Source organism: Carcharodon carcharias, chromosome 2 (assembly GCF_017639515.1).
Source record: "Carcharodon carcharias isolate sCarCar2 chromosome 2, sCarCar2.pri, whole genome shotgun sequence".
Lineage (NCBI taxonomy): Eukaryota > Metazoa > Chordata > Chondrichthyes > Lamniformes > Lamnidae > Carcharodon > Carcharodon carcharias.
In genome coordinates, this window is record NC_054468.1 from 187,580,480 (window position 1) to 187,605,869 (window position 25,390).

The 25,390-nt window shown below is 39.2% G+C and overlaps 1 protein-coding gene across 5 annotated transcripts in view; it reads left to right on the plus strand.

Moving 5' to 3' along the window:
* kctd3 (potassium channel tetramerization domain containing 3) overlaps positions 1 to 25,390 on the plus strand; it is an 88,410-nt gene that overhangs the window by 33,310 nt on the left and 29,710 nt on the right. For 2 of the 5 annotated variants that reach the window (XM_041175831.1, XM_041175850.1), the window contains exons 6-10: positions 1,330 to 1,410; positions 5,700 to 5,849; positions 7,578 to 7,668; positions 14,434 to 14,624; positions 22,656 to 22,709. In XM_041175831.1, the coding sequence (XP_041031765.1) occupies positions 1,330 to 1,410; positions 5,700 to 5,849; positions 7,578 to 7,668; positions 14,434 to 14,624; positions 22,656 to 22,709 (567 nt within the window). The remainder of the gene's footprint in view (positions 1 to 1,329; positions 1,411 to 5,699; positions 5,850 to 7,577; positions 7,669 to 14,433; positions 14,625 to 22,655; positions 22,710 to 25,390) is intronic. The other 3 variants (XM_041175860.1, XM_041175870.1, XM_041175841.1) reach the window with 3 other exon arrangements.

Sequence of the window (25,390 nt, forward strand, 5' to 3'; positions counted from 1 at the left end):
AAGAATGCACAAACATCTATTGAGTACTTAGTATGTCTTGTTTAACAATTTCTGCTTGTGCAGCATGGTTCAGATTTATTAAATATTCCACAAATAACCAGTCTTGAATCTTTTTAGCAAAGTGTGGTATGCTGACATTCAATTGTTCATTCGTATAGTTTGTTCATACCATGGTGAAATTTAAAAATTTGTAAAAATTGTTGTCTACAAAGTCAAGGTAGAATATCTTACTTTTCAGTTGTAGCTTCCACCTTGTGCCTTAGTCTTTCTTCATTTACTAATAGAATTGTCCTCACTATTGCTTCTCACTTAACTGAAGTGCTCCTCTCTCCACAGCTAAAGCCTTGCTTATCTTTGTTTTCTCCTTATTGCTAAACACTTCATTTTCCTTCAACTTAACTTCTTAAAAAAAAGTGTGTTGAAACTTGGATACTGCTCCCATATCTGGACAGGCATTTCTAATACTTCTTACATACCTGAATGCAAGTAAAGGTTGTCAACTGATGAGCCTGATCTCTCACTTACCTCTAGCTTTCAATCTCTAAATTTTCCCTGTTGTTTCTGCTAAAGTCTAAGTGCAATGTTTTACACCTTCACTGTATTAACAGTCAACTCTTCAATCTCTTGCTTTTCTTTTTCAGGATCTCAAGTGTGCATAATTGTGGAACTTTTTATTTCTCCTTGTCTTTACTTTTTCCCCACTATCTATGATGATGTCATTTAATCAGTAGCTTCCCAATTTTGCTTGACTTCTCTCTTTCAGTTCTGTTGATTATCCTGTATACAATCTCAACCCTTCACTTTAGTTTTATAACTATAGATAAATTTTTCTTTTAAATATATAATATAACCTTTCTACCAACACTCAGTAGAAGCTATACCTATTATGGATCTAAGTAGTTTGGCACAAGTTATCTGTGGAATTGAGTCCATTCATAAAACCTCCCTTGAAGAGGATTAATCCCTTCTTCAAATATACCTTTCTTTTATATTTTACCCTCTCGGGCTTTTTGGATTTGAGTTGATAAAAATCAGGGTTTTGGGATTGACTACAAACAAAGATTTAATTTTTGTTCAGATTAAATTTAAATTGGATTTTTTTTTCCTTCTGTGGGTATTTTTTTTGAGATTGAGGAATTGTTTTGTATTTGTGCCACCTGTGTCATTACTTGCCAATGGAGTTTCTTATTTTTAAACGAAAAAGAATGCCAGAGTTTGTTAAATGCTAGCAGTGTGTTCCATGAACTTTTAATTGGAAATGGTTGATGCCTGAGAAGGTAAATATTATATAGAACCATTTGCTTTATGTATTTTTTTTAATCTACTTAGTTCGGCGTCTGTTGCTGTGTGAAGAACTTGAGCGGTCATCATGTGGCAGTGTTCTCTTCCATGGCTATCTGCCACCTCCAGGTACATTGTTTTTATTTTAAGCTGGAACTGAATATTTCAGCATGTGGGACCATGGCTCTGCTAATAATTTTCCCTTCATACCGTCATGGTCAATAGTCTTCTGAGTAATATACCACTACTTCATAAATATGCGAGCTAATAACATGCATTCCTTTTTCATGTTGATTATTTGTGCTTTATTTGGTTGTTATCTTTAACTCTTTCCATGACAGTGCTACTTTTGTTGTAGGGCAGGTGGCATAGTCTAGGCTACAGGTTTCTCCACAACACTGTTCTGGGTTGACCAAAAATGATGTATTTTGTCACTCGGGGTGTAGTTATTAGCCAGTTGTTATTGTCCTTATTATTTTAAATCTTTCTTTTATCCCTTAATACAAGTTCTGACACCGCTTCTGAAAGGCAATTCATATACCAATCAGACTAAAAACCTAAGATAGAACATGAAGTGTGATTCAAACTTTACCACATTGTGTCAATGTTTAACATTTGACAACTGAGACTTCATTATGCAGGTTTAAAAATCCACCAAAGCAGGTTTAAGACTGAATTTAGGCCTGGCAGAGTCTTGTCTTTAAAATTCCCATCCTCGTTTTTAAATCCATCCGTGGCCTTGTTCCTCATATCTCTAGCCTCCTCCAGCCCTACAAACCTTTGAAAACTCTGCGCTTATCCAAGTTTGGCATCTTGTTCATTCTGGATTGTAGTTGCTTCACCAGTGTTGGTCATACATTCAGCTGCCCTGGCCCCCTCTCAGCCCCTTGCCTCTCTACCTCTCCTTTAAGATGCTCCTTAAAACCTACCTATTTGACAATTTGCCTTGATAGCTCCTTTGGTGACTTGGTGTCAAATTTTGATTTAGTAACAATTTTGTAATGCACCAATGTTAAAGATGCTATATAAATGCAAGCTGCTATTGTTGAAGTATAAAGGCATTTCCCTCACTGATCAGTAGAAGTAAGTTTGGGGTTATTGAGGTCAGATCAAGGCATGATATAAATAATCTAGATCCAGACTTCAGATTTAATTTGAACTTTTAAGTTATTTAGTTTAAATTCTGTACATTTGGCAAATTCTAAATGAGCTTGAACTTCCCAATTCAAATTTTAAAATGACTAACGTTTAACATTAATGGGCAGTTTGTGGCAAATAGGGAACACTACTGAGTTACAAAACTCGGTTTCCATCATCAGTAATATTACAGCTGGTTATCCATAGTTCATTAGGAAGATTTCAGAATTTTTGAACGGACCTCTACATCAGCTGCTATTTTACCTTTGGTGATTTAAATGTAATATTTTGATTCAACATTCAGAAATTAAGAATTAAAGTGATTAGTCCTGAACAATCAATTACACCGAAGAACTTTTTTTTTCAGCCTGCATTCACGACAAAATCCATTATAAAAGTTGCAACTTGTATAAGTGATGGTTATTGTACCTGTAGATGGCAATCTGATAGAGGATTTCAATGTTAATCTCACAGAAGATTCACTGCTAAAACAATGCTAGTTAAAAGAGAAATCTGCACACAGTTACAGGCTCTGACCACTGAATGTCACTGTGGAGCGTTTATTACTTTAACCAAAAGCTATGTTGCTGTAGAGTAGTGAAGGAAACAAGCAGGAACATCTGCAGCTAGATTGAATTTTAAAAATTATTTTTCCCCTTGCTGTGTATCATCTTTCCCACACTGCTGATTGTCTTCTGCCCTGCTTCAAATTGCCTGTATGCAGTGGATCTATGACTCCATTACCACCATTCTTCCTATCTCATTAATATGCCATTTCCAGTAGCTCCTGTTGCTGCCAACACCCTTCTTTCCCCCACACTAAGCCAGTAACATGTGCAGTTGCTCCAAACCAACTGGCTCTTGTTGCTGCCTAGCTTTGCTTCCTCAAATAGAATTCCTGATATTTCTCTATCCCGCAGCATCTATGTACAACATTGCACTAATGTATTGATCGCAGCTTCCAACCTTACTGACTGCAACTTTCCCTTGTTGCTGCCTGATGAGTATAGTTTCCTGCCAACCATCCTCCATCACCATGGTTTCAATTTTCATTGTGTCTCACTGCTTACAAAGGCTGTTGGTTGCCATTTTTTTCCCCCTCCCCAATCTCCCAGAGCTGGTTCAATTTTCCAACTAATCGCCCAGCTTATGATTGCTACCTGCTCCCTAAAGCTTACTTTTTTCACTCCTGCTGCCTCCTTTGCTCTGTTTCCTGCTTTTCTAATCACAGACTCTTATTCCGGCTTTCCTCCAAGCAATATTTTTTTGCTCACAGTTTCCTTGACCTCTTCTGCCTGCCCATTCTCGCTTTCTCTCTCCCTTAGCCATATACTCCCACCTTTCCCCAATTACAGCTAGACAAGTTTTACATGGGCAGTTTTTATTATAATTGTGGACATGGAGATATATGAGAGAACATTTTTTTGATAGGAAGTGCAAGGATCCATTTGTGATTTGCTACCAATATATCAGAAACCTAAATTGGCCCAGATCTTCTGATCAATGGCAGAGATGGTGTGTCTGCCACTGACTGCTATATAATCTGCCCACTTACCATTTTACTTTGGAGCCTTTGCACTTTCAAATGCCAGCTCCAGCAGGGATGCACTAATGAACAGAGTGAAGAGCCCAAGTGGTGAGTGTAATTCCAGTGAAAACATGGCCCTTGTTTCATCATGGACTGAAGACATGCCCCTTAATGTCTGTCTTCAGTTCAATGACTTACACTGTTTTAAATGGAGTTGTCACCTCCGACATTGAACATATTCCCCTCAATGACAATGCTCACCATCCTTCATCCCCCAGCAAGGCTCAAACCCCTCCCTCAAACTCTGACAATGCTCAACACACTCCTGCACCCCTCCCCACAGTGCTCACCCTCCCTCGCCCCCAAACTTGTTCAGCCTCCTCCCTCACACTCCCAACAATGCTCAGTCCTCTTCCTCACCTCAAAAATTCTCATCCTCCATCCCTCACACCCCTACAGTGCTGACTCCACCCTGCCAAACCCAACAGTGCTCAACCTCCCCCCTCACCATCAACAGTGTCCACCCTCCCCCACTTCAGAACTCTGACAATGCTGATTGTTCTGACATTGGCTAGATAGGAGTGAGGAATTCTGGAAGTTGAGTTAGGAGGGGCAGTACGGGATGGGGTGGCATTGCTTGGAGGGTTGGTGAGGGAAGGGTGAGCCAGCAGGGGGCGAACATTGCCAGAACGGGGCTGGGGGCTTACTATATATCGTTGAGGGCGTGTTGAGCAGTGTTGGGATGGGGTGAACGTAGTTGTGGTTGCCATTGTCCTTTTACATTGCAGCTGATTTAGAGTTACTCTGCTCAGCATGTTTTACACCTGCTCTGAAAAACCCTAAGTAAACCAGTGTAAAAACCCACCAAAATATAGAGCAAACAGCCCAAGTCTTTATGGTTATGGCCATTTAGCCTCAGCCATTATCTTGCAACAATACGGGCATGGTAAAACCAGCAGTTGGAAGTTTAAACTTTCCGCATGTGCACTCATTGGGTTTTCCTCAGGGTCCTGAGGTGCATCAGCAATTTAAATTGAATCATTCTCCGCTCCCTATACTGAAAGACTTGGGCCATTGTATTTAAGTGTTTTTGTGTGGGTGTGCTAGGGAGTAGGACTTGGGAGGAATGAGTGAAATGCTGTTTGGGGTACTGACCATTACAATATTGATAAAATAGAGAAAGAAGAGCAAGGATAGGTTAAAATAGGGGTGAGAGAGGTTGGAGACAAGAGATCAGGGACTCATTGCCCATCAGGCAAAAAACTTCATCAACTATCTGTCTGGGTGCCTTGGAGAGATGTGGAAAGGCTTCCCCAAATACAAGTGTTTTATATGATACTGACTGGTGTGCAAGAGTTGAACCTAACAGTACAAATTGGAGACAGATAGTGATAACAAAGAACCTTGACTGCAGAACTCTACCATTCTATAACAGGCTGTAGAAGCAAATCTGTTAAAATACAACATTTGATATCCCCAAGTATAGAAAAAGGGAAAAAGGAATACTTGTCAGTGATTTAGGTGACTTCAGGTAGCACAGTATATTAGAACAGAGGGTGCCAGGTGCTTGCAAAGTGGCACTGACTGTGACTCTTCTTTAAATGAGAAAGACACAGTAGTGGAGAAGCTGTGAAAGAAAATTGACTAAATTTGTATGTGGCAGGTGTAAGTGCTGTCTTCTAGGTATTAGGAGAATATTCACATGTTTCACTTTTTTTAAGTAGTTAAAGATTGATGTGTTTAACACTGCTAGCTATTCCCAGTAGAAAAGGAAGTATTGGAGGGCCCGGACCCTCACAGGAAATTAAAGCTGGACAGAGCACAACAGAGGGTGTGGTTCGTTCAAACATAGCTCCTTCCGTGTCAGCTGGAGTTATCTCGACTGAAGGGTCTGCCAGATTGGGTAAGAAGAGACATACTTCCTTTTCCTCTAAAACACACACACACATGCACAAATATTTATCTCTTAATAAGCTAGCTGAATGATTATAGTTAGACCACTCCACCATCTGCTTTTTAATCAAATGTTTCCTTTAAATTGGACCTTGAGCTCATTTGAGCAGACGCCACTTTCATTAAATTATAAAGAAATACTGGAATATATTTCACACTGTTGACCATCTGTTTCTTTAATGATATCTGAAAGAACAATAAAAGGCACACTGCATAATGTATATTTGTGAACATAGAGGGTGGTTCTCTGGGTATGCAAAAAAAAATTAAATCTTAATTTCAAATTGTGTATATACATATCATTTCAGTAAAACACATGCATGATCCCGATACCAATATGTCAAAACCTGCTTGCAATGAATTGGTGATGGAGAACCTGCTGCCTGTGGATATCCATGGGCGTTATGTCCATTCTTCATGAAAATATATGCATCATCACAATATCAATATGGAAAAACCTACTTGTAATGAATTGGTGATGGAGAATCTGCTGCCAGTGGATATCCATGGTTCTGTGGCATGCATTGCTGGTGAGCGAAGTTCGCTGCACTAGCATGCACTCAGAAAATTATACCATCGTGCCAAATTATTGATATTTATTCATACAATATACTATCACTGTGGATGACTAGTGTAGTTAGAGTTGGAATGCAATGTTATGGAGTCTCGATTAAATAAGAAGGTCATACTATTAAAATAGTTTATTAACATGCACTCATGAGACTCGCCTCTATAGAGCTACCAGATTACAAATCTGACCTGTTGATCAACCGGTGATGTACAGGAGTATTAAAGCCTTTTCGTGTTTGGATGTTTCTCTTTTGTACTTAACAGGCTTTGAAATTGCTTCCACCCATGAGAGAAACTGGAAAATGTCCAGGTGATTTTCATTCTCTGGGTGAGCTTAACATTCTATCGGTAACAATCTCAGGCCTCATGAGCTTTGTTCCTGTTTTGAACAAAATCAAGAGGTAATACTTTAACACTGCTGAAGTGGCAAGAAATGAGATATGTGAGAGGTATGGTTTGGAATCTGAATATTATATGCTGTTCTTCAGGGTATATCACATTGGTTCTGATTCACTAGATGATTAACTCTGAATTGAATAGAAATGGAGAACTCAAAATGCTTTGATTGTGGAGGACTGAACTGTTCCACTGACAACTATCCCATTGCTCCTTATAGGCTAAACAGTTGAAAGCTCAAGTTTTCACTATAAATTAATTCAAATTTCAGTCATTGATTTCATTACAAGTAGGTTTTTCCATATTGATATTGCGATGATGCATATATTTTCATGAAGAATGGACATAACGCCCATGGATATCCACTGGCAGCAGGTTCCCCATCACCAATTCATTGCTAGCAGGTTTTGACATATTGGTATCAGGATCATGCATGCATTTTACTGAAATGAAATGTATATACACAATTTGAAATTAAGATTTAATTTTTTTTTTAACATACCCAGAGAACCATCCTCTATATTCACAAATATACATTATGCATTGTGCCTTTTACTGTTCTTTCAGATATCATTAAAGAAACAAATGGTCAACAGTGTGAAATATATTCCAATATTTCTTTATGAAATTATGAAGCGTAATGTATCTACACAGTTTGAAATTGAATTTTAATTTTTTTTTGTAATTTTCTTACATTTTATGTTTTTGGCAGGCACAGTAGTGGATCCCCGGAAAGTTCTGATAGTAGCTGGTCATCACAACTGGATTGTTGTAGCTTATGCACACTTCGTGGTTTGTTACAGGTACCAAAGTGTCAGTTCAGTTAATGTATCATTCTGTTAACAGGAGTCAAAAATCAACTTGCTAAAAGATGGCAGAATTTTGCTGTTTACAGGACAGCCTGGTAAATTGCCTTCTTGAGAGAAATTGCAATTGGAGTCTTCTGATGAGAACTCAGTTCTGTAGAATTTCTGTATATCATTTAAAAGTACCTCCAAAGACCTCAGTATACAATATTAGACTTCAACCTAAAGGAAGAATATTGAGACTTTAGGCAGAGTACAACACAGGTTCACCAGGGTGCTGCCTGGTGTTTTTTTTTGTAATGCCCTCATAAAGTGTTTTGGGATTTATAATTGTTAAAAGTTAAATGCAATTATAAGTTGTTGTATGAGAAAATACAAATGCAAAGAAAGACTTGAAAAGTTGGATACTTTTCATTAAAACATTGCAGATTACAAAGTGATATAATAGAAGTATTTAACATTCTAACAGACTGTTTCTGTTAGTTGAGTCTAAAATGAATGGCAGTATGTACAATGTTACATGTAAAAGCTGTAGGACAGAGGGCAAGAGAAAATTCTTCACTCATACTTGAGGTTGAATTCACATCCAGGGTTAGTGGTTGGGACAGAACGTGTCAGTAGTCAAGATTAGGTTGGATAGGTGGATAAAGAAAAAAGGATTGAAGAGATACAAGAACAGGATAAACATATGTAATCAGGAACACAACAAAAGATGTACGGATTGATGTTTAAAAATTGCTTGAATTAGATTCTCCATCATGTGAAAGGGGGAGCAACTTAACATCTCAGCACAACCTTTGCACCTGCTATATGTTTCTCAACATTCTGTATTTTTCTTTCTTCATAGTTTTGATCACTTTTCATATTTTTAATCATACTTTTGATCGTGTTTAATGAGGAATCTGGGAGATTGCTTGTCACTCCATCTCGGCATAAATGAGTTATTCCAGAGTTGTGATGGCACCTGCTTAATGCACAAATGTAACACGGCCCCTCTGATTTTCTTGAATACTCTCATCAGTTATCATTATTTTAAAATAGAGGCTTTGTATCATAGCACCCGTTATATCCCCCAAGCAGCAAAAGAGTGCAGCTTATACCAGGTAGTCTTACATTGCCAAGCAACATTGCTGTTATGGCCGTTGCATTATTACTATTCAACCTGGGAAATCAGCTAAAGGGATTGTCAGCAGACATCCCTAACAGCCCCTGCATAGTCATTTTTATTCTGGACTCGTGATAGTAATCCTTTCTGACATCTACTCTACTCATGGAGTTTTTAGTCCTTTTCATCATGAAACCAATCCTTGTTCTTCTTATAGCCTCCTTAAGACACTCTGTCCATTCAGGCTTCAACCACATCTTATCTCTGCTAAGGCCACCTCCAACTTCCAGCATCTTAACAGTCTCAAACTCTACAGATTTCATCACTATTCTCTTATAGACCTCTTCTAATTTTGGTTCCAATCCTGTGCATGCTCTTTATCTCCTCCAACCACGATATCAATCCAGTTTCAGATTATGACTAACTATCTTGGTTGACACATTAACATGTATGTAGAATTTGCTAACATTATGAAAACATATTCATTTCATATTTTAGATGATTCTCTTGTGCACTTGAACTGCAGTTTGTGTTATGGCATGACATGACATAACTACAGGAAACAATCCAGAAGTAAAATATTATGGATGCTGGCTATCTGAAATTAAAACAGTAATCGTTGGAAATAATCAGTAGGTCAGGCAGCATCTGTGGGGATAAAAAGAGAGTTAATGGGCAGAATCTTCTGTTCAGTGTGCGGGGGTGGGCCCCGCACGCCGACGTGTAAAATGATGCGCAGTGACGTTGGCCGTGAGTCCTGACATCACCACACATCATTCCAATCTTTCATTCGGCAGGCATGCACCAGAGTCGGCTGTGCACCCGCTGAACTGTCAAAGGCATGTTAAGGCCATTAATACACTGATCAACCTAATTGTCAAGGCTACCCATCCAACCTTAAGGTTGGCAGGCAGGCAAAGAGCCCAGGCAGCCTTTGCATTTTTCACGAAACCTCATCCACGGGTGGGATGAGGTTTCATGAAGGGTTTATTAAATTAATAATAATTTTTTAAACATTTGATAAACATGTCCCAGCTCATGTGATGTTGTCACATGAGGGGACATGTGTAAATGATTTTTAACTTTTTTAATTTTGATGTTTCACAATGAACATAATCTCTGAGGCAGCTCTATGCCTTGGAGATTTTTGCAGCGCAGGCCACGACTCTCCCTGCTCCCCCTGCCCACACAGGTAGCCTTAATTGGCCCGCCCATGTAAAATGGCAGTGCGCAGCCGACCGCAGGCAGCTCCCGCTTGCGACCGGCCCGCCCAACAAGGAGAAAATTCTCCCCAACATGTCAGGTCATCTGAAATGTTAACTCTGCTACTCTCTCCACAAATACTGCCTGACCTGCTGAATATTTTCAGCATTTTCTGATTTTATTGCAGGAAACAATTTATATTCTGACAGTCTCACTTGGGAATCCTCATGTTCAATTGTTTCCTTAGTCTTTGGGTACTTAAAGGAATTCACTTGTGTTTTAATTCCTGCCAGTTTGAATTTTAAGTACTTTTCTCTCCCAATATATAAAGGATAAAAACTTGCAATCTAAGAGACTGGCAGTCAGTAACCTCTGTAATTCTAGAATAAATAGACTTTTATTTTTGAAGATGAAAGGCTGCATAAATGAAATAAATCTCATACAGCACCTCGGGAAAATCGAGGCAAGCATTGATAAAGGGATCAAAATAATGTAGGTAACCAGACATGCTGTAAATTATGCACCTTCCTACAGTGACTTTTAAATCTATTCACCATCTTTTGACAGTTCATTGGCAACTCTTAATATATACATGTGATGAAGTGAGGAATTTTGTAGGGTGTGATATTTCTTTTGTGACATTCTTTGAAGGTTAAAATATGTGGGTAGGAATACAAGTTCTTTTTCACCTGTAGGGCAAGTGGAAAATCAGGCTAAAATTGCTGAGTTATTTTATGCAGCTTAGCTGTCACTGAAGGCTTTCACTACTAGTGAACAAAAACCCCATCAAGGCTATAAATATTATGGAAACAAAAGGATTACCCTGGAAATGCATGGGCATTTCTAAGAGTATCAAAATTAGGTTGCAACGGAAATATTTCCTGCCCTTAAAAAAAAAAGTCCTTAAAGTTGTGCTGCTTTGGGATTATTTTGAAGATAATTGTGTTTCTGATTTGCTATTTTTTTTTTATTACAACTTGTTGCTTGATTTAATATTTTTGACAAAAACAAAAAACCGCGGATGCTGGAAATCCAAAACAAAAACAAAAATATACCTGGAAAAACTCAGCAGGTCTGGCAGCATCTGTGGAGAGGAGCACAGTCAACGTTTCGAGTCCGAATGACCCTTCAACAGTTCTGTTGAAGGGTCATTCGGACTCGAAACGTTGACTGTGCTCCTCTCCACAGATGCTGCCAGACCTGCTGAGTTTTTCCAACTATTTTTGTTTTTGTTTAATATTTTTGACTTTTGTTGCATTTTTGGCTTTTGTGTGTTATTCCACATCTTGACATTGAAACTTAAACCCACTTAAAGTAATTTATGTTGTCAGATAGCATTTTCTGGCAATTCCTCTTGCCCTCAGGGAGCTAGAGAATGAGGGTTAAAATGCAGAGGAATGAGATAAGACAAAGTTTGATGTTGGTCCAGCAATCAGGAAAAATTCATCATTTCCCATTAACACTTCCATTAAATTTTATAATGTGATGATTCATCAATAGCCCAGCTAAGGAGGAAATTTTAACCATCCAAAAGCAGAAGATTTGTGTCAGATGGGTTTTAAAGCCTTAAAAATCAGAATCCAGACTGCAACCAGGTTCCGGCTTTAATGAAGGTGGGAAGGTAGATGGGTGACCAACCTGTTCCAAGGTGGTAGGTTGGGCACTTAAAATCTGATAATGAGGCTGTGAGCCTCATTGTTGTTCAACTTTTTGTATTTAACAGCTGCACCCAGATGTGGGTGCCTGATCCAGGAGATAATTGCCTTTACACCTACTTGCTGGATCCTGCATACCTGTGTGGACAAAGCTATCAGGTATTAGCACCCAGGTTTTCCAAACCCCATTCCCCAGCCATCTGGTTTGCTTCCCAGGCAGGCCTTTAATTTCCCCTCCAGACCCCTGAATCCCTGATTTCCCTTTCTTTTGCACCCACCCCAGGTCTCTGAATTTCCGATTCCCTTCCCAAGCCTCAGAATTGAAGATGTTTGGAAGGGACGTTTTGATTATCGGTGCAGAATGGGTAGGAATACTGGACCCACAGAGAAAGATACAGAGGGACTGGTGCAAGTTGGAAAGATTGCTATTGAAATGGAGGAGAATTGAGCTAGTATAGGATAGCATAACTCAAACCTGAGATGACGACAAGAAACCCAATCAGCAGGGGAATAGCAGTGAATGAGTTGTAGGATCAAGAGTACATGGAAGAGGAAAAAAAAGTGAGAAACGTTATAATGGGGGTGAAGGACTCGACTAATCAACAGAGGAGAGTTCCTGTTGTTTGGAAGTGACAGAGAAATAGTCTTGAGTTGCATATAATGACTTATTATTTGGGTTTGAATCCATATTGACAATCATGATGAAAGTCAAGGACCTTGTGGGAGGTTGAAAGACTCTCTGGTGCCTCATTATCTCAATAATTCAGGGTTTGGGAATTTGCTCATTGGCTGATAGTTGTGGTTTCGGGCTAAGTAGGCAAGGCACAGAACATGGATGGCTGATTGGCATATAGGCCTGACTGATACTAGAGGAGCCAAAGCAACAGTTTGAGGAGATGTGCAATTGGTGAGTTTATGCCACCTGCAGATCCTTGCTGTTGAACCATTGAGGAGGTACTACACTTGCATGCTTTCTTGCAAAGAAAGTCTGAATGATGAAAAGAACTGCTTCAAATATCATTGGGGAAAATGAGAACGACCGGTGTGGATGGTAGAAATAAAATGGCGACATTGGGATGGAAATTTTTAACATCGCAAGGGGTTTTGAGGAACTGAGCTTGCTCTGGAACTTCCACCTTTGGCAAGACGTAGAGACAGTGGAAGAGGTGATTATAACAATTGGTGATAAAAACCAAAAACAAAAATAGCTGGAAAAACCCAGCAGGTCTGACAGCATCTGTGGAGAGGAACACAGTTGACATTTCGAGTCCATATGACTCTTCATCAGAACTGAGGAAATAGAGAAATGAGGTGAAATATAAGCTGGAAGAGGAGGGTGGGACAGGTAGAGCTGGATAGAGGGCCAGTGATTAGTGGAGGTAAAGAAGAGTGCCAAAGATGTCATGGACAAAAGGACAAAGGGGTGTTGACGGTGGTGATATTATGTAAGGAATGTGCTAAAGGGTGGTGTTGAAATGGCACGCGACACGGAGGTCTGGGTCATGCTTGCGGACAGACGGAAGGTCAACACACCACCTTGCTCATGCCCACATCTCCGTCCTTGGCCTGCTGCAATGTTCCAGTGAAGTTCAACGCATACAGGAGGAACAGCACCTCGTTTTCCGACTAGGCACCTTACAGCCCTTCAGACTTAATATTGAGTTCAACAATTTCAGATCATGAATTCTCTGCTCCATCCCCACCCCCTTTCCGATCCCCCTTTTTCCAATAATTTATAATTTTAAAAAAATATACTTTTCCCACCTATTTTTAAATTTATTTTGATCTATTATTTTATCTCCACCTTTTATCCCATTTCGATCCTTTCCCCTCACCCCACCCCCACTAAGGCCATCTGCCTTTAGCTTGTCCTGCTTGCTACCCTTAATGTCCCCATTAGCACATTCCTTAGATACTATCACCGCCATCAACGCCCCTTTGTCTTTTTGTCTATGACATCTTTGGCAATCTCTTCTTTGCCTCCACCTATCACTGGCCCTCTATCCAGCTCTATCTGTTCCACCCCCCTCTACCAGCTCATTTCACCTCATTTCGCTATTTCCTTAGTTCTGATGAATAGTCATACAAATTAGAAACGTCAACTGTGTTCCTCTCCGCAGATGCTGTCAGACCTGCTGAGTTTTCCAACAATTTTTGTTTTTGTTTCAGATTTCCAGCATCCACAGTATTTTGCTTTTATTTAGGTGATAAAAGCCACTCAGGTTAGCTCTGTTATTGCTAGTAGATCAGTATTGCCTGGTTAGATTTTAAACTGTAGCCTTAAGAGGGCCAATTGTGGAATGCAGCATTTAATCAGGGATTAGTGTTTGCTGACCAGTCTATTAGAATGTGTTAACATCTGAATTTCTAGAAACTGGCAAAGACTATTAAGCCATATTCAATCCTCACTTTCTCCAGAAATGAACTCATCTGAGGTAAATTATTCTTGATCATTTTTCTTTAGTGTTACTTTATTTTCCTTTTAGCTCCCAGCTTTTTAATTTTTAATTTGTATGCTATGGTATTTGAACACATGCTATATTTTGCATCAACTTTATCAATTCCTTGGTCATCTTAAAAATTTAAGTTAGCATTTCATCTTGAAATCTCTGTTCCAAAGAAAATGAGCTCAACTTCCATAGATTTTCATAATTTACTTCTCTATCCTTTTGAGGATAGTAGTCAACCCACTAAGTTAATCTGTTGCAAATTGTTAGAAAATGTTCTGGTTTCTAAAGCATTGTATGCATTATATTGATGAAAATTCCTTACTGAGTAAGGTTTCTTGTTCACTTTTAGAATTAAAGAGTCTTCTGGATGGCAGCAGGTTTTCACGAGTCCATACTTGGACTGGACGATAGAACGAGTAGCAGTTAATGCCAAAGTTGTTGGAGGACCTTTTGGTGATAAAGACAAGATGGTAGCTGTGGCATCTGAGAGTAGCATAATCCTGTGGAGCATTCAGGATGGAGGCAGTGGCAATGAAATAGGTATGTATTGCGCATTTATAGAATAAAACAGAATTCTATTTTGTCTTTCATGGGGATGTGGCTATTTAAACATGATTCATAGCTCCCAGAAGTTGAACGAGTGGAACAACTTCCGTGGTCTCTTTGCAAGCTAGTGTAGGCTGGCCTCTACATAAGAGGTGATTAATACAATGGCCCAATTTTACCATTAACTAGATCTTCAGCGTAGGCAGAAGAAAATTCAATATGAATAAGTGGAACCATTTCGGAATCAGACTGGTGATCCTACCTAAGCCCATACTCCAGCCTCACTACCACCAAAATCATATCTATTGCTTCAAGGATCGCTTTTTTCAGCCTTGCACAAACTCCAACTCAAGGTTGTGTCTTGGAATCTGTCTTGCAAAAAGTCTGCACTGTCACCAACCCCTGTCCTATGGACATGAAGAGATAGAAACAGGTGCAGGCTATTAATCCCCTTGAAGTTGTTCTGCTATTCAATTAGATTATGGCTAAACTGTACTGCAACTACATTTATTTGCAGGCTTGGCCTAAATAGCCAAGTGGTTATGGTACTGGGTTTGTAACCCCAAGATCAAGAGTTCAAATCTCACAATGGCAAACTATGAAACAATGTAACTTCATCTGAAACAGATGGAAATGTGTTTGTACTCGAAAGAGTTACAATAAATGTTTATGTTAAACTGAGGCCCTACATGCTGTCTTAGCTAAATGTAAAAGATTCAATGGCACTATTTCAAGGAGAAGGGGAGCTATCCCCAGTGTCCTGGCCAATATTTACCTTTCAGGCAGCAATCGCTAAAACAGATTACCTGGCTGTTAGCTTCTGGCTTGGCCTAAATAGCCAAGTGGTTATGGTACTGGGTTTGTAACCCCAAGCTCAAGAGTTCAAATCTCACAATGGCAAACTATGAAACAATGTAACTTCATCTGAAACAGATGGAAACGGGTTTGTACTCGAAAGAGTTACATTTATTTGCAGGGCTTGGCCTAAATAGCCAAGTGGTTATGGTACTGGGTTTGTAACCCCAAGATCAAGAGTTCAAATCTCACAATGGCAAACTATGAAGCAATGTAACTTCATCTGAAACAGATGGAAATGGGTTTGTACTCGAAAGAGTTACATTCTAGCTTGGCCTAAATAGCCAAGTGGTTATGGTACTGGGCTTGTAACCTCAAGATCAAGAGTTCAAATCTCACAATGGCAAACTATAAGGGCTTGGCCTAAATAGCCAAGTGGTTATGGTACTGGGTTTGTAACCCCAAGATCAAGAGTTCAATTCTCACAATGGCAAAACTATGAAACAATGTAACTTCATCTGAAACAGATGGAAATGAGTTTGTACTCAGAAGAGTTACATTTATTTGCAGGGCTTGGCCTAAATAGCCAAGTGGTTATGGTACTGGGTTTGTAACCCCAAAATCAAGAGTTCAAATCTCACAATGGGAAACTATGAAACAATGTAACTTCATCTGAAACAGATAGAAACGGGTTTGTACTCGAAAGAGTTACATTTATTTGCAGGGCTTGGCCTAAATAGCCAAGTGGTTATGGTACTGGATTTGTAACCCCTTAGATCAAGAGTTCAAATCTCACAATGGCAAAACTATGAAACAATGTAACTTCATCTGAATTGGAACAGATGGAAACGTGTTTGTACTCGAAAGAGTTACATCATTTTTTTGGCCTAAATGGCCAAGTGGTTATGGTACTGGGATTGAAACCCCAAGATCAAGAGTTCAAATCTCACAATGGCAAACTATGAAACAACATCTGAAACAGATGGAAACGGGTTTGTACTCGAAAGAGTTACATTTATTTGCCGGGCTTGGCCTAAATAGCCAAGTGGTTATGGTACTGGGTTTGTAACCCCAAGATCAAGAGTTCAAATCTTACAATGGCAAACTATGAAACAATGTAACTACATCTGAATGGAAACGGGTTTGTACTCGAAAGAGTTACATTTATTTGCCATTTCTCCATATCTCTTGATATTCCTACCTAATAAAAATCTATCAATCTCAATCTTGAAAGTTTAAATTGGCCCAGCATCTGTAGCCATTTGGGGAACAGTATTCCACTTTGTGTGAAAAATTGCTCCTTTAAATCACTCTTAAATGGCCCAACTCTTGATTTTAAGGTTATGCCTCTTTGTGGGTTCCCCCACCAGGGGAAATAGTGCTCTGGTTGAACACTGTGGAATCACTATCATTTGAAAGACCTCACTTAGATCACCCCTCAACCTTCTAAACTCAAAATACAAACAATGTTTGTACAAGTTGTCCTTGTAATTTAAACCCTCATCAGCCTCATATACACCTTGTTCTCTGGGTATTAATTTTAAAATCATCCTTTTATTCAGCTACCTCTATGCTCTCATTCCATCTTGCCTTGGCAACCTTCTCCAGTCCTATATCCCAGTTTGCATCTCTAATTCATAGTCCATTCTCCAATACTTACCTTCCACCCCACAGACAGTTCCTGGGAAAGTAAGTGGTGAAGGGGATGCAAAGAAGCTGCAGAGGGCAAAAGGCTTTTTAGATATGTGGGCAAGAGCATGACAGATAACTAATTTTTTTTGAATGATAAACTGGGAAATGTTTGCTTTCAGTGGGTGTTCTTGGACATTAATTATGAAAGTTAATGTGCAAATATGGGAAGCAATTGGAAGACAAATAGTATGCTAGCTTTGGTTACAAAAGGGTTGGAATACAAGAGTAAAGAAGTCTTGCTACAATTATATAGGGCATTGGTGAGGTCATACCTGGAATAGTGTATGCTGTTTTGGTCTCCTTCCCTAAGGAAGGATATACTTGCCCTCGAGGGTGCAGCGAAAGGTTCACCAGACTGTTTCTGAGGATGAGGGAATTGCCCTATGAGGAGAGATTGGGTAGGCTAGATCTATATTTGCTAGAGTTTAGAAGAATGAGAGGTGATCTAATTGAAAGGTATAAAATTCTTAAAGGGCTTAGCAGGGTAGATTCTGAAAAGTTTCACCTCACTGGGGAACGTAGAGCAAATGATTGTAAGTTTTGGGTGGGGGGGGTTTGAGGTTTAAAACCCCTTTATTTAAAATATCTAAGTTCTGAATTCTTAATTTATAACAATGGGGTCCTCAGTTGTGCCTGACCAAACAAGTTACAAATAACTAGTATTTATAATTCAAGTAGAACTTATTAAGCAAGATGTTACATATGCATCCACAGAAGCAGTGAAGACAACATGGAAGTTCTTATCTCTCAAGGCCTTAGGATTCCTTGGATACTGCCAGCACAGGCAATTCCCTCCCCCTTCTGTCTCTGAATTAATGTTGGACTGTGTCTCAGAAGAATCATATAACAAATGCAATGGTAAAACTGTGCCAACAAAGATTCTGATTTTCCTACTTTTACCCCTAATTCTGACTGTTGCTCTTCCTTGTTAGCAAATAGTCAAAATTAACCTTTCTCATTAGGCTTAGGCTGAGGGTTATCTGGTGTCACCCCACCTCTATAACTAGAGTAATAATTCCGACCATAATGTCAGAAAAAGATGCACTTTTAAAAATACTGATGTTCTGTTCTACCGATATGGTTAATCGCTTAGGCAGTTAGTAAACCAAAATCTAATAATACACGTGGCTCTTGTTTAAAGACAAGGTGTTATACTAAGTTCAAACTGCTATGTTCAAACCTTTTGTTTATTTCTTTAAAGCTCATAAAGAAGCCCTCAATTGCACTTAGTGTATTTAAAGCAAGTACAATCCTTGAACCCAGATATCTTGGCACCTTTTAGGTAATTTAGGCTCATCAGTGAGGTCTTGTGGCACAGTGGTAGCATCCCTACCTCTGAGCCAGAAGCTCTGGGTTCAAATCCCACTTCAGGATTTGATAGCCACAGGTGCCAAACAGGTTGATTATCAGCGTGTAAATCCTTCCAATATGTCTAATGGCAGGCAGTAAGAATGGGAGAGTCTCCTGGTCAGCCATATTGCAGAAGGCAATGGCAAACCGCTGCAGTACTTTGTCAAGCATAATTATAACAAACGTTGTTATAACAATGGAAGTCCATGGTTGCCAATGCTCTCTTAGGGCATGGTACAGAAGGAGGAAGGAGTTCATCAAGAATAGCTTCTTACAAGTAACTGTCTTCCCGTTCCCAGCCTACCTTAACTGTTAATTATCTCACTCACAGAAATTCAAACTGAACTGTTTAAAGAGTGGTCAAGTTAAAATCCATAAATGTTCTTTCAGATCAACATTGAACCTTAAAAATGAGTAGTATTATCAAAACCTTACATGATCACAGTCTTAAATTAAGGGGTCAGCCACTTACGATTGTGGTGAGAAATTTCTTTACTGAAAGGGTGGTGAATTTTTCAAATTCTTTACCCAACAGAGCAGTGGATGCTTAGTCATTGAGTATATTCAAGACAGAGATCAATAGATTTTTGGGTGCTAAAGGAATTAAGAGGGATATTGCAGGACACTGGAATTTGGGTAGATCAGCCATGATCTTGTTGAATCTGTTTCTTGGATTCAGGCACCAAACACTTACTACACAATTGGTAGCAAAGCCATTAGCTGGCACAGTTGCATACTCAAGCTCTGTTTCCCTAAACCTCTTAATTTTTCTTATAATAAAAGCTGCCTTAACACCAGCCTTTCAGTTTTGGTCTTGCAATTTCTGTTAATTCCAGGTTAATGTCCACCATTCATCTCGGTATCTTGGCATTTTTTGTTGCCTTAGAGGCACTTTATCAATTGTAAGATTCTGTTGCTAATTTTTAAATCTACTTAACAAAAAATAGTTTTTGAAAGTGATTACCAACTATATTGTGGAGTGAATAGAGTTGTTTTATTTTTGGGTTTTTTTTGCTATTATTCAGATGATGAAGAGACCAGCACTAGGATCAATTGGGCAGCAGTAACTTGAATTAGCTTTATTTGGACTGGGACTTTGGGGTAATCTAAAGGTTGCACCATTTGGCATGATATTGAGCCTACGGTACAGGAGATCCCAGGTTTGATTCTTGGAGTATGTTGAGTAAGCTAACCATTCCTGGGGTGTCTGTAAAGGTGCTTATAATTGGCTGTAACCCCTGCTCTAGGGAGGGGAAATGTTAGATGATTCTCAAGGTGTCCCGTAATATGTGCTGCACCTTGCATGTGTGGGATGTCTTGTAAAGGCAGTAATGGTCTCAGCTGTGATGTGCTAGCAGGGAGTTGGCTTGCCAACACTGTAGTGTCACCTGGTAAGAATAGTCACTTGACAGGCACCAGAGAGCCGAAGGCATCCATGGAACGATAGTTTAACATGAGTTACCAACTTTTGGAGAATTGAAGGTTGAAGCAGGGTTAAGGGGGTAGGAGTTGCAGAAAGAAAAGGTATTATATTGCATACACGATAATCTGGCAGATTGCTCAAAGAATTGGTATTTTGTGCGAATCAACTGTGTCTGAGGCATTCTTTTCCTTAACTTTATTTTGATGAAATCTGAAGTTTCTAGCTTATAATCAGAAAATGATGGAAATACTCAGCAGGTCAGGCAACATTAATGCTTCATTGCCTGCTGAGCCTTTCTAGCATTTTGTTTATATTTCAGATTTCCAGCATCTGCACTATTTTGCCTTTGTGAAGTTTCTAGCAGTTTTAGCCTTTTAATTCAAGACTCCTTAAGAGAGAGAGAGATGTTTCTGAAAATCCCTGATTTTGCATTTTTCATACCTATTGTTTCTTTGTTGCAAGCTGCACAGTAGATTTCTACAGGGACAAACCCAGCAAATAAGCAGATTTATGTGTCAACCCAAATCTATTTCAGAATAGCTTCTAATGCATATTTTGAAAATAAATTAAAGCAAGTTATCACCATTACTGTGCCTGCCTGTAAGGCTGTCATTCCTTTGCTGAGCTTGGGAGATGGTTCCTCTCCCCAGGTGAATTTATTACAAGTTACCAGTTGTCAACATACAATTGGAAAAAGGGGGTTTAATATGCACAACAGATGTTTATGTAAATTGTAGCATTATTTAATTGGCATGAATATTTATGACACTTGACGTGCATGAGGCTGGAAGTGGAATTAAACATGGTGGGTGCTCTTCAGCAAGTAGTTTTGCTTAGGAAAGATTGACTTCCCTAAAAGGGATTTTAAAGTACTGCTTCCTACTTCTCACTAATGTATCTGCAATATTTCATTGTATAGGTTTTTGTTTCACATGTTAAAGAATTATGGTCTGTTTAATTTGTCATTAGTAAGAGACAACTCACTGTCATGGTAACACTGAATTTCACTGAGTCAGGAATGAAGAAGGGCACCAACTAGGTTTAAATTTCTTAATTATTGTATTAAAAGTTATACACATGACAACATTGTTTTAATTGCATATCCTACTGTGAGAGTTTAAACAGATGCACGTGTCAAAAAAGTGCTTAGACCACTCCAAGGGTCACACCAGTTCCTAATGAAGATCATATAGATTGATAAACTTGAATAAACTGCTGAACCTATGGTCACAATAATGGCTTGAAGTCAGAAGGAAAAATATTGCTAATGCGTAAGAGAAATATCTCTTCATGAAGGAGTTTTCATGTAGTATAATGATGATAAAGCTACAGAATGTCCTAATGTGGTTATATGGCATTTGTTTATTCTGAGGCTGAGATACTCTTTGTTAATATTTGTTTATAATTTCTGCAGCACCATAACACATCAAAAGAATGGGCAGTGAGCAGCAGCCTATTTCCAGATCTTCACCACCAATGTCACCTTTAAAGTTGTCCTAAGGGTGTGCAGACATGACCCATCAGATTGCTTAGTTTATTTATTTTCCCTTCCTTTCTGTATTAGCCACTGCTTGCTCTCCTTGTTCCCTGCCTCCCACGGTTGCATGTTAAAAAGAGGGAAATTTACTGTTTATTCTTTGCAGTGAAATCATAAATGCTTTCTTTATAAAGTTCCCGTGACTTGCATTGTCTAAGCTTATTATGAACAGCAGGCTATATCAGGCAAATGGCATTAACTTTTTGAGATAACCATAAATGTCAATTGCAAAGTCATCACTTAAAACTAATTAAGCATGCTGGCTACTTTGGCCGTTCAGTACTTACTATTTTAAACGCTTTGCTTATTTCAGAGAAAATTAGATCATCAAGCGGCTTCAGTCACTGTTTCTGCTGGTAACAACTATGGGAAACAGTTGGAAACTGGAGACACATTAGCTGCAATTTGTATTCAGATTTTGGACGACATTGGTTGCTGTGTATAGCAGGCAAATTCTCACTGGAATATAGCTCACTATATGCAGTGGGGACGGTATTTGTGTTTAAAATTTTACTATAACATTTATAGAGAATCTACATTTCAAGTCAGTAACTTAACATTTGGCATAACTTCCAAATAGCATTTTAAATGTCCAATATCATCTGAAATAAAATATATTGAAGTCTAGGAAAATGCATAAAATATTGTTCTTCAAATATCTGAATTTTGTTCTGATTTTGACTAACTCCGACAGTGGGAACATGTTGCAAGTTTCTTACATGAAAATTTATATACATTACATATTGTCTGGGGAGCTAAGTGAAATCCATAAGTTAATGAAATGCCTCATTTTAAATTTTTTGCAATATATACTGAAACATCAAATTTAAGTGTGTATAGTAACAGTGATAATGAAAACATAGCAATAGAGAGATTGTAGGCTAACGACTGACATAAAGATTTGTGAAATAGCCTTGCTGTCTGTCTTTGACCTCAATGTCACGTTAAGTGGCTAACATACCATTGTAAAGCATTTAAAAAAAACATTCTCATTGAGACTGAAATCTCTAGTTTTATCATCTGCATTCCTTCTTTCAAATATTCTGCTTGCTTTTTCTCCAACTGGTGACCATTCCTGGTTTGAACAGTGTTTAAAGTCTGATGCAGTTTAATACCCTTTCCAATCGAGTGTATCAGATCCATATAGATCAGTAAGTAAAGTTTTTAGAATTGTAATTCAGTTATATCAATGACTTGAAGCGAGCATTGCATTATGTTTTTATCACAGCAAGGATTGTATTTGAATTCTGCTTCATCTTGTGCCAGAGAAATTACTGGCATGGTAAGCATCCTTTTCTCAATATATGCACGTTTTGTTCAATTCTATGTAATTAGATATGAGTGATGATAAGGGAATCTTAGTTTTTTTAGACAAATATCTCTGATCTACACAATATTTGATTTTATTTCCAACACAAACACACACACACATACCACTTTTTTTCTCTGAATTTGAGGTAATGGCTGGGATTTTCCACCACCCACAAGAAATGGACCGCAGACACATTAAATCAGTTCCTTGTCTGTTTTAATAGTTGACCTATTTCCTTCTGCAAGTGGCAGGTGGCATACAGTACATCCATCCAAATATGGGCAGGAATATTTAATATCCAAATAATGGGAATATTCTTTTGTCATCTGTGTCATAGCACTGAATTCAGAAGACATCTACTTGCCCTTTGCATCCAGCATTGTTATATGAGTAGTGTTTAATTTTTTAAGGCTTGTCGAGCTAATGCCATTCATCATAGGAAGATCAATTGCACATATTTAGACTACAATTTTGATCAAATTAAAAGTTTCCTTTTAAAAAAAGATTAACTGGCAGATCAGGGCCACAGGCCCCTCCAAAGCCCACTAAAGGCTAGGAAAACTACCATAATTTCTACCACATCAAAGATACACTGCATTCTATGGTAGCAGTAAGCCTGGGTCATTACTGAAAACAAATTCAAGTCTTAATTTACTGTAATGCTGGTAGTTAATGGCTTTATTGAATTCACTAATGTGTGTGTTTATTTTGATGTAACACCCTTTCTTCCTTCTCCTATGACAGTCCCTAGTTTCCTAAAATCCACTATCATACACAATTTATAAATAAAGTTGCTGTAGATAAAACAAGCCAACCAGTTGTGTAATCCTGTAAGCCTTTCTAAAAAGGGAACACTTAGCACAATGTAGTGGGGCTTTGATGATAAAATGGTGGTGCGCTAAAAAGTACAGAACCCCACATTCCAACGTGTCAGTGGGAGTTTGATCCCTTTCAGAATTTTAGTTGAGGGTCCTTGACAGTAAAGAGTTTGAAGGCCACTGTTAAATGACTCAAAATTCCAAAAGATGGGAACTACTTTTACACTGTCAGTGTAAAGAAATTTATGCAAACATCTTCCAAAACTATATTCCTAAAAGGAAATTGTGCCCAGTGACATTGTATTTATTACTATAATAAAAACAAAAAAACTGCGGATGCTGGAAATCCAAAACAAAAACAGAATTACCTGGAAAAACTCAGCAGGTCTGGCAGCATCGGCGGAGAAGAAAAGAGTTGACGTTTCGAGTCCTCATGACCCTTCGACAGAACTTGAGGAACTTCTTGGAAAAATTTATTAATTTTGCTTCCAATCTCCACCCCTCCATCATTTTCACGTGGTCCATCTCTGACACTTCCCTTCCCTTCCTTGTCCTCTCTGTCTCAATCTCTGGTGATAGACTGTCCACCAATATCCATTACAAACCCACCGACACCCACAGCTATCTCGACTACAGCTCCTCACACCCCACTTCCTGTAAGGACTCCATCCCATTCTCTCAGTTCCTTCGCCTCCGTCGCATCTGTTCCGATGATGCTACATTCAAAAACAGTTCCTCTGACATGTCCTCCTTCTTCCTTAACCGAGGTTTTCCACCCACGGTCGTTGACAGGGCCCTCAACCGTGTCCGGCCCATCTCCCGCGCATCCGCCCTCACTCCTTCTCCTCCCTCCCAGAAACATGATAGGGTCCCCCTTGTCCTCACTTATCACCCCACCAGCCTCCGCATTCAAAGGATCATCCTCCGCCATTTCCGCCAACTACAGCATGATGCCACTACCAAACACATCTTCCCTTCACCCCCCTTATCGGCATTCCGTAGGGATCGCTCCCTCCGGGACACCCTGGTCCACTCCTCCATCACCCCCTACTCCTCAACCCCCTCCTATGGCACAACCCCTTGCCCACGCAAAAGATGCAACACCTGCCCCTTCACTTCCTCTCTCCTCACCGTCCAAGGACCCAAACACTCCTTTCAAGTGAAGCAGCATTTCACTTGCATTTCCCCCAACTTAGTCTACTGCATTCGTTGCTCCCAATGTGGTCTCCTCTACATTGGAGAGACCAAACGCAAACTGGGCGACCGCTTTGCAGAACACCTGCGGTCTGTCCGCAAGAATGACCCAAACCTCCCTGCGCTTGCCATTTTAACACTCCACCCTGCTCTCTTGCCCACATGTCTGTCCTTGGCTTGCTGCCTTGTTCCAGTGAAGCCCAACGCAAACTGGAGGAACAACACCTCATCTTCCGACTAGGGACTTTACAGCCTTCCGGACTGAATATTGAATTCAACAACTTTAGGTCGTGAGTCCCCTCCCCCATCCCCACCCCCTTTCTGTTTCCCCCTTCTTTTTTTTCCCAATAAATTATAAAGATTTTCCTTTTCCCACCTATTTCCATTATATAAAATAAAAAAAAAACCCACTAGAGCTATACCTTGAGTGCCCTACCATCCATTCTTAATTAGCACATTCGTTTAGATAATATCACCAACTTTAACTTTAACACCTATGTGTTCTATTGTACTATTGTTGTTGACATCTTTTGATGATCTGCTTCTATCACTGCTTGTTTGTCGCTACAACCACACCAACCCCCTCCACCTCTCTGTCTCTCTATCTCTCCGCCCCCCACACACACACCTTAAACCAGC